Raw genomic sequence first — 12,989 nt, 5'->3', positions numbered from 1 at the left:
ATTGAGATTCATTATCTAGTCATTTGCTCAATAAAGTTTAGTGGCGATGGTTTAGGGAAGTGAACAGACTAGAAGGCAGAGATACTGATGAGAATCCTGAGGGAGATAACAACAAGGAGCTATATTTGGCTTGTTCTTTAGGAGTAGGGCCTCAAAGGAGAAGAACTATTTCCTGGTAAAGAATACATGTGATTTGGTAAATGGGGCCTTCTTGTAGTTTTGTATCATCTCTGAACTAGAAGAGTTCATTTGAGGTATGCATAGCATGCTAGTAATTGGTAGATGTGCAGATCCATAGTCTGAGCTACAAGAGACACCAGAGAAACATCCCTTAGTCCGTCCACTTCATTTTACAGACGTGGGGCCTGCATTGGAGACCTGGGCAGCGCAGGCCAGCCGGGCTCTCCTGATCCTTGCCAGTCACTGGCTGAGTGACCTTCAGCAAGCACTTCACCCCTCAGGACTGCTGGTCCTTAAACAGCAGTGGGTTTGGACCAGCTGGTCTTTAAGACTATTACCAATTTATTACGATTACCAATTTATTTAGCAGACATGTTAGAATTTTGACATCCAATTGAGTCAAAGGCGTTCAAAGGCATCTGGTTGGGGAGATAGTTCTTATCCCAGTGATGCAGTAAGTTGTACTTACTAGTTAAGTTGTACTAACTAGTGTCATCTTCAGCATCTAGAAATATATTCTCTTTGTTGATCTACTTTTCCACCACTACTTTTTGGTTTTGAGCACCAAAATCACCCCCATAAGATGAAGAGTGGTTACTGTTGAAAACAGCGAAAAGAATAATCCACAGAAAATAACTCGAGAAAAGAATATATTTTTTTCAAGATGCAACATTTTTGTTTTGTTTTTAATACTGGCTTCCTCCTCTCCTGGCAGATAATTAATCATTTTGATTCAAGCCAACATAGCCTTGCCCTAGGTCAGGAGCAGCTCTGCATTCAGCAGTGCTGTGGGAACGAGAGCACCTTTGAGGCCTCAGCCTGGAGGTGTGGAGGGAGCTGCGTTCACATGCGTGCTATGGATACCTTGGGCTAAAGTAAGCTGTCCCGTGAAGAGGCTTCTCTGTGACCCAGGAGTCTAACTTTCTCAGCCTGTAAGAATTAATTAACAGGGTCTCACAGCCACTAACTGAAGTTTTGGGATACAAATGCCAGCATTGCCCAGTATACTGAATTAAACAAAATAAAGGCTGCCTGGCAGAACAGAAGAATTATCACATGGATACTGAGAATAGACTCTATTGAAACACCCCAGATATTGCAAAGCTATCTCCTGTTCCTCTGCAGAGGACTAATTTTACCAACACAAAGTTAGCGTTTTCCATTTCCAAGCTAGTGATGTTGCTGAGGTTGGACGTGCTTGAGCTTTTTGACTTGAAATGAATCCCAGATGGCCTCCATTTCCAATCATATGAAATAAGACTCGACTCTGTTTCTCCTGGGTTTCCTTTTACTAAGATAGGTAAGGGAGACTCCTAGGGCAATGCTAACCTATGCAAGCAAAGTAACCAAATGGTGGTAGTTTCTAGAATGAAAGACATTTTCTTAGCTCTCATTTTGGTGTAGTATCCTGAACTTACTCTTTCCTTGTGAGTATTCTACTCTGCCCATTGCATCCCTCTTGTCACATGAATGTATATTTACCATAGGTCTTTAACCTGTCCTCCCTGGAAAGGAAAAGTAAACAGATGTACATGAAGCTATCTTATGCAGCAAAAATGTGAAATTTGAACATTGCTACGCAAGTATTGTGCAAAAAACAAGTCTGTAAACAAAATTCTAATGTAAGCATACAGGGGAATAAAAACTTATCTGTTCAACTGGGAGCATGAATGTTTAGAGATGTAAATAACTTGAAGTAGCTGAAAACTCACTTCAGCAGAAAGAATTTAAATTTACTGTTGGGTGATAATAAGTATCAGTACAAAAGAAAAGTGTGGACACATGCGACAGACATACCGAGGACATTTTGTGGAGTCAAGGCCATCCTGGAGAATGAATCTCCTTGCAGTCAAGGAAAATAAAACACCTCTCTGTGAGTGTACTTTTCATCTGATCAGACCCAGGGTTGTAAAATGGAGCACAGATTTGTGACTACTCTCCTCTCATTTAATCATTAATATGCCAAGCCAATTTAATTAAACATCTTATGTTGGCAAGAACAACTTTATACCTAAATCTCTCATTTAATTGCTTTGTTGGCTTGAGAGGCATGGCATCACTAGCCAGTGCTGGCTCCCTCCTATCATGTCCCTGTTCTCCAGGGGACAAATGGTAGAACCAGATGTGTCAGTTTATCATCTAAGCCTAAAGGTCATGGAAATTATGAATCTGCTACATATCTCTTGATTGCTTGATTTTGTTCCAAGACTAAATTTCAATTGGTACTGCATTGTCAAAGCTCTTACATAGGGGTGTTTTGGCTTTCTCCTCAATAATCATATCAAAAGACTTCTTAATACTCCCAAGTCTTTCCAGTTTTTGGCAAGAATTATGTCTTTGATACTTTCTGTAACTGTTATTCCATATACAGTATGGAAAAAAGCAAAGTTCTGGTTGTGCATGGTGTATGTATTGCATTAAAGAACAGCCAACCAGGGATAGAAGTCAGACTTCTATTCTGTGGAAAGCTCCCTGATGACCCTTACTACGTCAGTCAGATAAAATACTCACAGTAAACCCACTGCGAGCCATTCCGCACTAATAGGAAGTTACCCCTAGTGGAAGTGTCATAGTGTGCTTTACCTGGCCCATGGCCCTACATCAGAACAAGAAATGCATTCGGGCTTTTTAATTTGATGTGCTGAACCAAAGTTTAAAAAAAAAGACATAGCCCAGTTTGAGGGAATTATAACAAAATTCCCTACCTTAGGCTTTGTGATAAGTAAGTATTGTGCAGACTCTGAGGCCAAGGCTTGAGCGTAAGTCCCTGGGGGGGTAACAGACCAGCTTTATTGAGCTCTGTGGGGTCACAGAGTATCTTCTCTGTGTACCATTGGTTTCCAAAGGAACTGAGCCAAGCAGAGGTTAAACCGATATCAGTCCTTCATTGCTAGTGGGCAAGACTGCCTCAAATACATTTGCCTGTTGGTTCATCGTTATCTCCATATATAGGGACTGGTCCCCATGAAAACATGTGTCTTCCCTATAGAACACATCCACGTATTCCAGGAAAGATCTTTACTCACCAGGAAGATTTAACGTCTACCTTCTGTCTACAGTTGTTTGGACTCCTTCTCTTGACTACCTTGTTCCTTGTGCTACCACTCCCACAATTCCTTAAGCAAATGTGGCTATCTGGGCTCCCCTGAATTCTCTGGAATTTCTTTGGCCTTCAGAGTTACAGGCCTGTTGCAAAGAGTGGTTACTCCCTGCTTCAGTTCCACTGCCACTCTGAAAAGAATGGAAAGTTGGGAGAAGTAGCCTTCTCTGGAGAATTCTTTCCATGTACCTCTCCATTTCCACAGAGCTGACTAATGTTGAAAGACATAGGAAATAGCTCTGGTCCTTGTTTCAAATGACGCGATATTGGTTTTCCCTTCAAACTTGATGTGGTGGTGTTCTCACGACTGTGCTCCTGAATTTTTTAAAGCTGCTGGAATGTTCAATATGGATTCTCATTAATCACCATGAAGGTCCCAACATATGCCCTGAGCTAGAGGGTTCCCAAGTGGGTTCTCGACTGAAAGTCATTTTCTAACAGAAATCGTTTGTGTGGTCAGGCATGATCTTCCGTCCAGTTCTGGAGCTGTGGATATGGGAATGCCTCACCATACCTCCTTGGTACTTCACAGTTCTCAAGACATCATCTAGCACCACAAGCATCCACTTCATTAGATGGCTGCTTTCTGGCAGTCTGTATACACAGATTGCCTTAGTTGAATTCAATTTAAATTTTTTAAAAAACACCGACTCAAGTCAAGGTAGTGTTCATTTTGATTATTGGGTCCTGTGATGCCAGACTAAGTCACTGGTTTGACTACATTTTCCATTCCCTGGCCCCCAGCAGATATTTTGCTCTCCTACAGAAGCAGCTTACTAATACTGACTTTCAGGGCAGTTTTAGAAGATGAGGAATTGTGCCTTAGTTTTGGCATTGTCCAACTAATGCCATGTGGGGAAGTGGTTCAAGGAGTTTGAGGGGCCTCTTGTAACTCTTTGAGGCTCAGCAAATTTTATTTTCAAATCTTCACCTCCACCCTTTCATTTGAATTTCCTCTCAGAATTCTTTCTGGGTATTACTAAGACAGATGTAATATCAATATATATGTTTGCCTGAGAAATTAGGATTATATCTTCCACATAGGTTGCACGAGAGAGATGTTCCATTTATCTCCTGTCAGCTGACCATGCTTTCCTGTCACCATGTAGCTGCACATATTAAGGTTGTAATGTAATTTAAAAAAATCATTATCTTCAAAATCATATTCTTCAAATACTCTTCAGAAAGCCATTTGGCACCAGTACAGAATTTAACTCAAAATTCTAATTTGGAATTCACAGAATGAATTCAAGCTGTTTGAAATGGAAATAAAAATGGGGTGAAAAGATGCTTTTTTTTTTGTTTTGGAAAATAATATTTAAGGTCAGAACTGTTTAAATAAGAAGCACTGCTAAAAAAGTTATAGGACTCAGAGAAACATAGTATTTTTGTACAGTATCTTATAAAATGTCTAGACTTCTCTCCACATTCTCTTTACAATGTAATGTCTCAAAGTGACTGATTTCCCAATAAACTGATTTTGTTGCCTCTTTTGCTGTGTTCTGTGTGCTTAATTTAAGCAGAAACTTGAGCAGGGGATAATTTTTAGCAGAAATTGCTGCTAGCTATGGCTTGCTGAGGAGGGGAGAGGGGCAGTTTGGGGAGGGGATGATTGTATTCCATATGTCCAGGGTTCTGAGTCATCTGTGGCTCCAGACCACTATACTTACTATTCTTGGCCTGGTGGGTTGGAAGACGCCAGTGGTGTCACTTTGTGAGCCCGTGATGAAATGATACCTTTACCCCCAACCACCCTCTTTTCTCTGGATTCTTCTTGCTTAGTTACATATGCCTTTTTCCTGCCCTCTTGCTAACATGTGCCCAATGACATACTTCTAACCTGCTAATATTTCTTGGAAGGTAAGCTGTCTTGCATTCTGATAATTGTGTATTTGAATTGAAAAGCCAGAGCACGCTGAGGCACCTCTACCTAGATAGAACAAGACTAGTGTATTGGAATTTGCTAGTACTTCTGTAATGACCCATGCATTTTACTTCTGCTTAAAGAACTTTGTAATGGACTCACTTAAGCAGAGATCTAGACCAAAAACAAAATTCCAGGGTAAATCCAGCTGAAGGTGATTTATTTTGTATGATTTTGATTCCATAGCCTCCCCTTAGAACGTGCCTTCAGTATTTGCATTTTGGGCACTCTGTGGTCTTTGAATAATGCTTGTGATGTAAATCATCAAGTGAACTTGGCATTTACCAAGCAGCCACGTTCTGCTGCTTTTCGGAGGTTCTGTCTTTCTGCATGTGGAGCAGCTGACCATGTGCCAGAGACGGAATCGAGTTCCTCCGCAGCCAGCACTTCTACACAATCCAAAACTGCCAGGGTAGAAGTGGAGAGGGGTGACTGGGCTTGTTTCCTTTCGTCATGAGCCAGTGCCAGGTAGAGTAGGTGTCCGTGCCTGGTCCCATGAGCAGGAGCGTTGCGTAGTTCTGCCGAATGTCTGTGTGCCTCACACCTCCATCTCCTTTCCCACACATTGTGCCTTTCATGTTTCAGAATGTGAGACAGTGGTTGGTTGTGTTCCAGTCTGTGTGCAATTTTCCTGCCTGACTTTTATGTTTCTGTTTTTCTTTCTCCATTTTCAACATGTATTATTTGGTCCCACAATGTTTTTGCCGCGGGTTGACCATTATATGTTCCAAGAAGAGTTAAACTGACCTACACATTAATTCTGCTTTTTTGTGCTTTTCTAGGTCTCCAGAGAGATCCCCATCCCTGTCCTGCCATAACTGTAGAGCACTTTAAAGAATCCACGGGTGTTAAAGGCCTTCCCTTGTATCCAGAGCCCTCCAAAGTGTCTGGCACAAAGACTCAGAACAACTTAGAGTCTGACTACTTGGCCAGGGACGGCCCTTCCAGCAACAGCTCGTTCCACAGCAGTGAGGAGGAAGGGACCGACCTGGAGGGAGACATGCTGGACTGCAGTGGGTCTCGACCTTTACTCCTGGAGTCTGAAGAGGAGGACGAGAACTGCAAGCCTCCCCAAGGGAAACTGGGCGGGGCCGGTCCATTCTCTCCACCGGAAGTCACTACTGAGCAGGCTAAGGTGGTGCAAGGTGGAAGAAAGAACCAGTTCCAAGCCCTCCCACAGCCGGCTGCTGATGGTCTTGGGGAGCCAGATGTCTTTGCCACTGCACCCTTCAGGAGCTCAAGGGTCCCACCTGAAGATATGGACATTTTCTCCAAAGCCCCATTCATCTCGAAGGGCAGTGTGGCTCCTTCCCAGCCAGAGGAGGCAGATGTGTTCTTGAGAGCTCCCTTTACGAAGAAGAAGAGCACGGAGGAGTTACCAGCTGTCCAGAGCATCTCCCAGGAGCTGCCTGCCCAGGCCAGTCTCCTTGGCCAGCCGGGCGATGTCCCTGTGCTCTCAGGCCTTGACAAAGCAGTGTATACCCCTGTCCGAGCTCAGTATCCCATGGCTGGGTTTGTGCAAGGAGCTAACCTTTCCTCCCATTCTGTGCAAGCACCAGACCAGCTTGACAGCATCACTCCCAGGGGCTCCTCCCACCCTAGTGACCGGAACAAAGGACCTCAGCCCCACAAAGAAGCTGTCTCAGGCCCCGTGGCTGGCAAACCATTCCGCCCCCAGTCCTTATCCAAATACTCCCGTCACTACAGCCCCGAAGATGAGCCCAGTCCAGAAGCCCAGCCCATTGCTGCCTATAAAATTGTTTCACAAACCAACAAGCAGTCAATAGCTGGCTCTGTTTCCATCACCTCCCTCTCCTCCAGGACTACGGAGCTGCCAGCTGCTGATCCTTTTGCTTTAGCACCCTTCCCTTCAAAAGCAGGCAAGCCGAAACCTTAGGGGCAGGACCTGAGCCTTAGGCCTCTGCTCCCACCCCACTCCCAGCTGAGCCTTCCCCAGGAGGAATTATCCAGTATAAACTTTATTCCCTGCATCAGAGCAGAACTTCTTCAGTCCACAAGCTCAGTTGCAGTGATGCTCAGTTGAAGCCCCTTTAAGTTATGCTCATTTCTGTTGTTTGTTTTGATTTCTGGACTCTCGGGACTTCCATCTCCTTCGTGAGTGGAGGTCTTCCACCTCAGCTCAGAACTCTGCTTCTTTTTTTTTCCTGCCCAGAAACTGTTGAAATCCAGAAAACTGCACCCCACCCCCAAAGGGGTCATACTGCTTCTTTCACTTCCTGCAGCTCCTGTTCTGAATCCTGTTCATTGAAGAAGCAAGAGTCCCTCTTGGACCTGATTTACTCCTTTCGGAAAGGGGAAATTTCTGGAAAGAAGAGAGAGAGAAAAATCCTGCCTATCAAGAGGAAGTGTAATCCTGCAGCTACTAATCATTCCTGTAGAAGCAGCAGCCCTGGATGGGTTTCCTGCGGCTGAGCCTGTGTGCAAGCCAGGCCGGCCCTTGTGCGTGAGTGTCTGTAGCTGTGCAACGTGCACCCGCCCCTCTCCTAGAGGAAACGTGTGCGAACGGGGCCATCTGGCGGCTAGTCCTGTGGGCAGGGCCTTCCCCACCCCCACGCTTTGGTGGAAGTTCGTGTGACTGCACAGATGTGTGGGGGTGTGCACATATGCCCAGGGAGCTTTTTTCCTTTAGGTAACTCCTTTCCCACCACGCTACCTCCACAATCAAAGTACTCATTTACTGGCATTTGTCTGCTGGCCTCGCTGACTTGAGCCCTGTTTTTATGTACATGTGGTTTCTCATGGCAAAACTGAGCACACAGGAAGGTACACAGATATCCTGCTGGAACTGAAGTTTCACAGAGGACGTTTTCTCCAGAATTTGCTCTTTGCTATTAACAAATTCCATTTACCTAGTTTTGAAACATTAATTACCCTTTTCCATTTTCCTCTTACAAGGATAGCAAAGAGCACCTTGTTGCTGTTCCAGCCCCTGGGTGTCTGGACTCAGTGCCATCCTTGTGGACTTCATTTTCATGAGATGGTGGTTGCAGAGTAGGTTTGCTAGGGTTTTGGTGTTTCTTTTTCTTTCCAGATCCTTGCCATCTTTCTTTACTGCCTCTTGCGGAAATGTAAATCTTGAGACATCTAAATAACGTCTGGGAGAATGATGTTAAGTAGGTCAGACAGGTGACTGACTATGCCTTTGCAAGTGTCTTTTCTTTCTGGAAGATCTGACTCATTCCTAGCTTTTTTCCATACCCTTTTATTTTTAGTGCCTTAACATAAAATCCACATCTCAATGGGAAGATTTCTGCTGAGGAAAAAACTTAATGGAAAGAGTGGCTGTATCAAGTTCCAACTTGAAAGCTTCTGTGACTTCTACTAAATACTAGTGACTCTCCATTCGCTGGAGAAGTTCAGAGAGTTGCTTAACCAACTGGGTTAATGACGCAGGAATTATTGGAATGAATTAAGCCTAAATGTGCGTGATGCTCACTGAAGTTAAGGGCTGTTGGCAGCAGAGTGGGAGCAACTACTTCTCAGCACTTTTTCCTTGTAGTTAGTCCCCACCTATTTCAGATGCCCAGCTTACAAGATGGCTAAACAACTGGCCGTGTTTCAGAGCTACAGCAGTGGCCTTCCAGTTTAGGTCTCAACTGTTCCAGAAACGTGTGGCTTTCACTTTGGTGGATGCTAAACATACATTCTGAGAGTTTGCTTTCTCCTAATTGCTGATTTTTCTATGTAACCGTGGATACAAAATTGTCTTTCCTTTGTATGAATGTTTTTGGCTGAGGTACATGGAAATTCCCCCTCCCCAACTCTTCTCATGGTCTTTATCAAGAGATAGAAATAATTTAAGGAGACTTCTCATCAGAAATCAAAAACTCTTAAAGGTGGGAACTCATTCTAATTCATTGTCAAAGACTCTGATTACCTCGATAACAGCCCTGGAAAATGCTTTTCTTTTGTTTATTTTATCAATCTCTCCTAATCAAGTGGCCACTTTTAATTCTCAACATACAAATCAGAATAAAGTCATGACTTTATTATGCAGCTGAGAAAATGTCAAGCATGGGTTTATATTGCTCTTTAAATTCTCCCTGGAGGTCCAGGAGGGATGGAGACTCTGCATACCTTCCCCAAATAGAGAAATGAATGTAAATACATACAAATTACTTTTGCCTCTTTCTTACTCAGTGATGCATGGGAAAATGTTGACTTGTGGAGTGCATTAATTAGTAGCTAATGAGCAGTGAGTTCTGCAGATTTGTACTGCAGCAAGGCTTTATTCCCTTGCTCCTGAACATCTTGAGATTTTGAGGGTAAGTGCATAGTTTAAAGGTAAAACGTAATCGCCAGAGGTCATCCTGAATCTTGAAATCTGCGTAATTTCACTTTTAGGGATGCTAGGAATGCTCCAGGTGCCGTGAATTAGTAGCAAATGCATGTTTCCAGCAATTACACTGCAGCAAGCTAACATTAAGGAGAAAAAGAAAATATGTAATCCACAAAGCACCACACTTTCTTGTTTTACTTTGTGTTATGTGTTACTTGGTTTACACATTTGATGGGCAATACAGGAACTTGGGACTTTTCATTTCAGTGGGAAGCAATGAGCCAGAATATATTTGAATGTAAAGTTTGGAGCCACATCATGTATTGATGAACTCTCAAAGAATGCATGTTAACTGACTCACAGGCACTAGCGGGTTAATGAAGTTCTTTTATGCGGGGGGAAAAATATTTGGCCTTACATACAGCCCTTGGGTCCAAAACCTTGGTTAGATTAGAAATTGGAATGGAGGCAGACCTTGTGGAGCAGCTGGTTAAAATAATGTTTCTGAAAAAGAAAATGAGGAAAATTTGATGCTGACATAGATGCTGACCAGCACCTAAGGGAATATAGATCAGAAACCATACTTCATTTTGGGCCCACTTACTGTTAAGAGGAATCTGTAAGCTGGTGTGTATGTGTTTACTAGCTCATGTTATGTCTGAGCTTCACTGGCAATGAAGATTTCTCTAAACTTCCAAGACAGACACTGATACCTCACTGGCCCGTTATTCATTTAGTGCATATTAGAGTTGCAGGTATTTTCAGTGTGTCAGCTACTTGATAGACATTTATTTCACTGATCCATAAAATTGCAGATTTAAGTATAATCACCAGTGTGGTCTGATAATAGAAATCTTGTGTTTTCTTCCATAAAGAAAAATAATCAAGATATATGTGTGAGATCAAATAATATGTATGCCTTATGTTAAGTAGGAAATTTTATCATAGGAAATTAGAGATGGGTGAGATCGAATGCAGTCCCTAACAAGGATATGACCTTAAACAGGGTCACTTGGCTCCCTTTAATAAAGAAAGATGCTGTTCTCTACTGTGTCTTTCAAATTGAAATTGTGGCATGCATACAAATTAACTTTGAAATGGCTGCTGGTCACACAGATGCAGTTTTAACTTGAGAAATTTGGAGCCTAAATGATGGAGAGTCTCAGGAAAGACCTTAGCCTCTGAGAAGTCAGGAGCACCCCGCTGATGTCTAGAGCTGCCCTCTGAGTTCTCAACTTCCAAGGAATAAACATGGAAGATTTTAAATGGAATTGTGTAATTTAAACTCTTCGTTTTCCATTGCCTTTGTCAACCAATACTTGTAGGTGGTTTTTAAACCAGCAGAATATTTGGACACATATTACTGAAAACTTCACTAAAGGAAAAGATGAGATCAAGCAGCTTGCAAATGCGTAGTATCTGGTTGGTCACTGTTTCACTCCATGCCTGGAAGTCTTCCTGGCTTGCCTGCCTTCCTCCTTAACTATACAGCTGAACGATCACGTTCATTTTCATTTGCCTCCCTTGCTGCTTTTAAACAGTTTCATATAGTTTCAGCCTAGCCAGTGACAATCTCACCAAGTAAAAATGAAGCGGCCCACCTTCCCCATTTCTTGTGGACTAGAAGAAAGGATGAAGGAAGGTTGACAGGACCCCAGCCTTACTGTGGAGAGACCCCATAACCCAGGGCAGCTCTCCACCTCCATCTTACGCAGCCTCAGAGTGCTTCAGAATGCAGGGAAGTTCACAGGAGAAGGGCCTGTAGCTGGTAACAATGGCTAAATGTTAGCCACACATGATTTAGTTCAGTGTTCTCAGAACTTGTAATTCTGTGACTTTAGTCTGAGTTACAGCCCAGGAATCTTTGAAATATGTGTGACACAGTTTTGAGTTTATAGTAATGGTGTTACTTGCATTGTGGTGGAGCTATATGTACATGCTAAAAGGGTCTATTTGATTCCCCATGGGAACAAATTGCAGAAATGGTTTTTTCCAACGTCATTTAAAGTCGGGTGGGTTAGACTTGGGGATCAGAGAGAATGCAGCCTTTTCACTCTGAAATGGCAAGTCAATTGTATTCTCTTAAGTCAACCAAAGATTCCTGTTTGAGGGATATGAATGGAGTGTGTGTGTGTGTGTGTGTGTGGCACATGCAGCCTTATGCTTTGTTCCATGGTGTTAATTCAAGCCCTCCTAATAAAGGCATCCAAAGAATACTGAGAAGTGACAGTAGGTATTTGGCGTGAACAAAATCTGTTCCCTTTGCCAAAATTTTTCAGTTAGAACTGGAGTTATTCTCAGTAAAGGTGGGGGAAACATGCCATTGCTTAGCTTCTTTCTGGGGAGTGTGGATGAAACTCAGGAGGGCATGTGCTAAGGGCTCATCAGTGTCATTGGCAGGGCAGTAGTGACCAGAATACCACAAGGCCCGCAAGATGTTATTTGAATGAGGAAATGTTCAACATCATTTGTTAGCAGACAGAAACCAAGGACCATGCTCATTCCATGTAGAAAAAAGTGACCTCCCTCTGCTGACTGTTACTGGAGTTGACTGAGTAAGGAGGTCTACCCAGCCATAAGGAGTATTGAGGTCTTCAGGCCTCAGAAAACAATAGTGTACAAACAATCTCAAGGGCTGTGAACAAGGGAGAGGAAGGGGAAAACATTTGCAAAGTCAATCTTAGTTCTTGCAATACCTCTTCTTTGCAGACTATGGGATTCATGTTATTGCACTCTTGGTGTGATCTATCTTATGTCTCTGATAGTTTTTATGCATTGTTTGAGTTGTAAACTCCTGTATACTTTATTAAAATGGACCTAATTAAACCATTTACACTGTGTTTTATTTCTTACATCTTCTAGGATGGAAGGGGTCCATAGGTGACTGTCACTTAGTAGAAAGTCTAGTAATACAGTTTTACGATTACTGGAGAGAGCCCACCATCAACATAAAGAAGGAAATCTTGGGAAAAAATGAACCCCAGATTTTAAAAAAGACCCATAATGTGTGTGTGTGTGTGAGAGAGAGAGAGAGAGAGAGAGAGAGAGAAAGAGAATCTGCCTGCCTGTTTCCTCTTCAAATATGAGAGGATAACACAGTGGTATTTGCCTGTATTATAAGGAATCGACCGTATGATTTGGGGTGCTGAAAAGATCCAGGAATTGTGCATGAGTAAAACTAAAGTTGCCCTACATTTTCTGAAAATGTATTTAAGATCTAAATCTTCATTCTATAATATGAAGTTGTTACACTTTTTCTATTTCAAGTTAGCATTAATCAAAAACGCAGTCTGTCTGTGGCTCTGCAGAAGTTCCGGGGATAGCCCTTTCTGATTCTGGCAGAGCCTTCTGAGGGCCCAGCGCGCCTGTGCTGGCTAGCCCTGTGTTTTGCATAGGGCGCACAGAAGTTGGGTGTTGCAGCTCCCATGCATGCTCTGTTTGTATTCACCTTTCTGTGGCTTTTGCCCACGAGGCTGATTGGTGAA

At 42.9% G+C, this 12,989-nt stretch overlaps 1 protein-coding gene across 8 annotated transcripts in view; it reads left to right on the top strand.

The window, feature by feature from the left end:
- AAK1 (AP2 associated kinase 1) overlaps positions 1-12,334 on the top strand; it is a 183,889-nt gene extending 171,555 nt beyond the window's left edge. For 7 of the 8 annotated variants that reach the window (XM_062209578.1, XM_062209573.1, XM_062209577.1 and 4 more), the window contains one exon: positions 5,987-12,334. In XM_062209578.1, the coding sequence (XP_062065562.1) occupies positions 5,987-7,101 (1,115 nt within the window). In that variant the 3' untranslated portion in view covers positions 7,102-12,334. Of the gene's footprint in view, positions 1-1,667; positions 1,691-5,986 lie in introns of those variants that run through there. The other variant, XM_062209579.1, reaches the window with a different exon arrangement.
- Positions 12,335-12,989: the final 655 nt, after the last annotated feature.

This window comes from Lepus europaeus, chromosome 13 (assembly GCF_033115175.1).
Source record: "Lepus europaeus isolate LE1 chromosome 13, mLepTim1.pri, whole genome shotgun sequence".
Lineage (NCBI taxonomy): Eukaryota > Metazoa > Chordata > Mammalia > Lagomorpha > Leporidae > Lepus > Lepus europaeus.
This window is presented reverse-complemented; position numbering and strand designations above follow the sequence as displayed.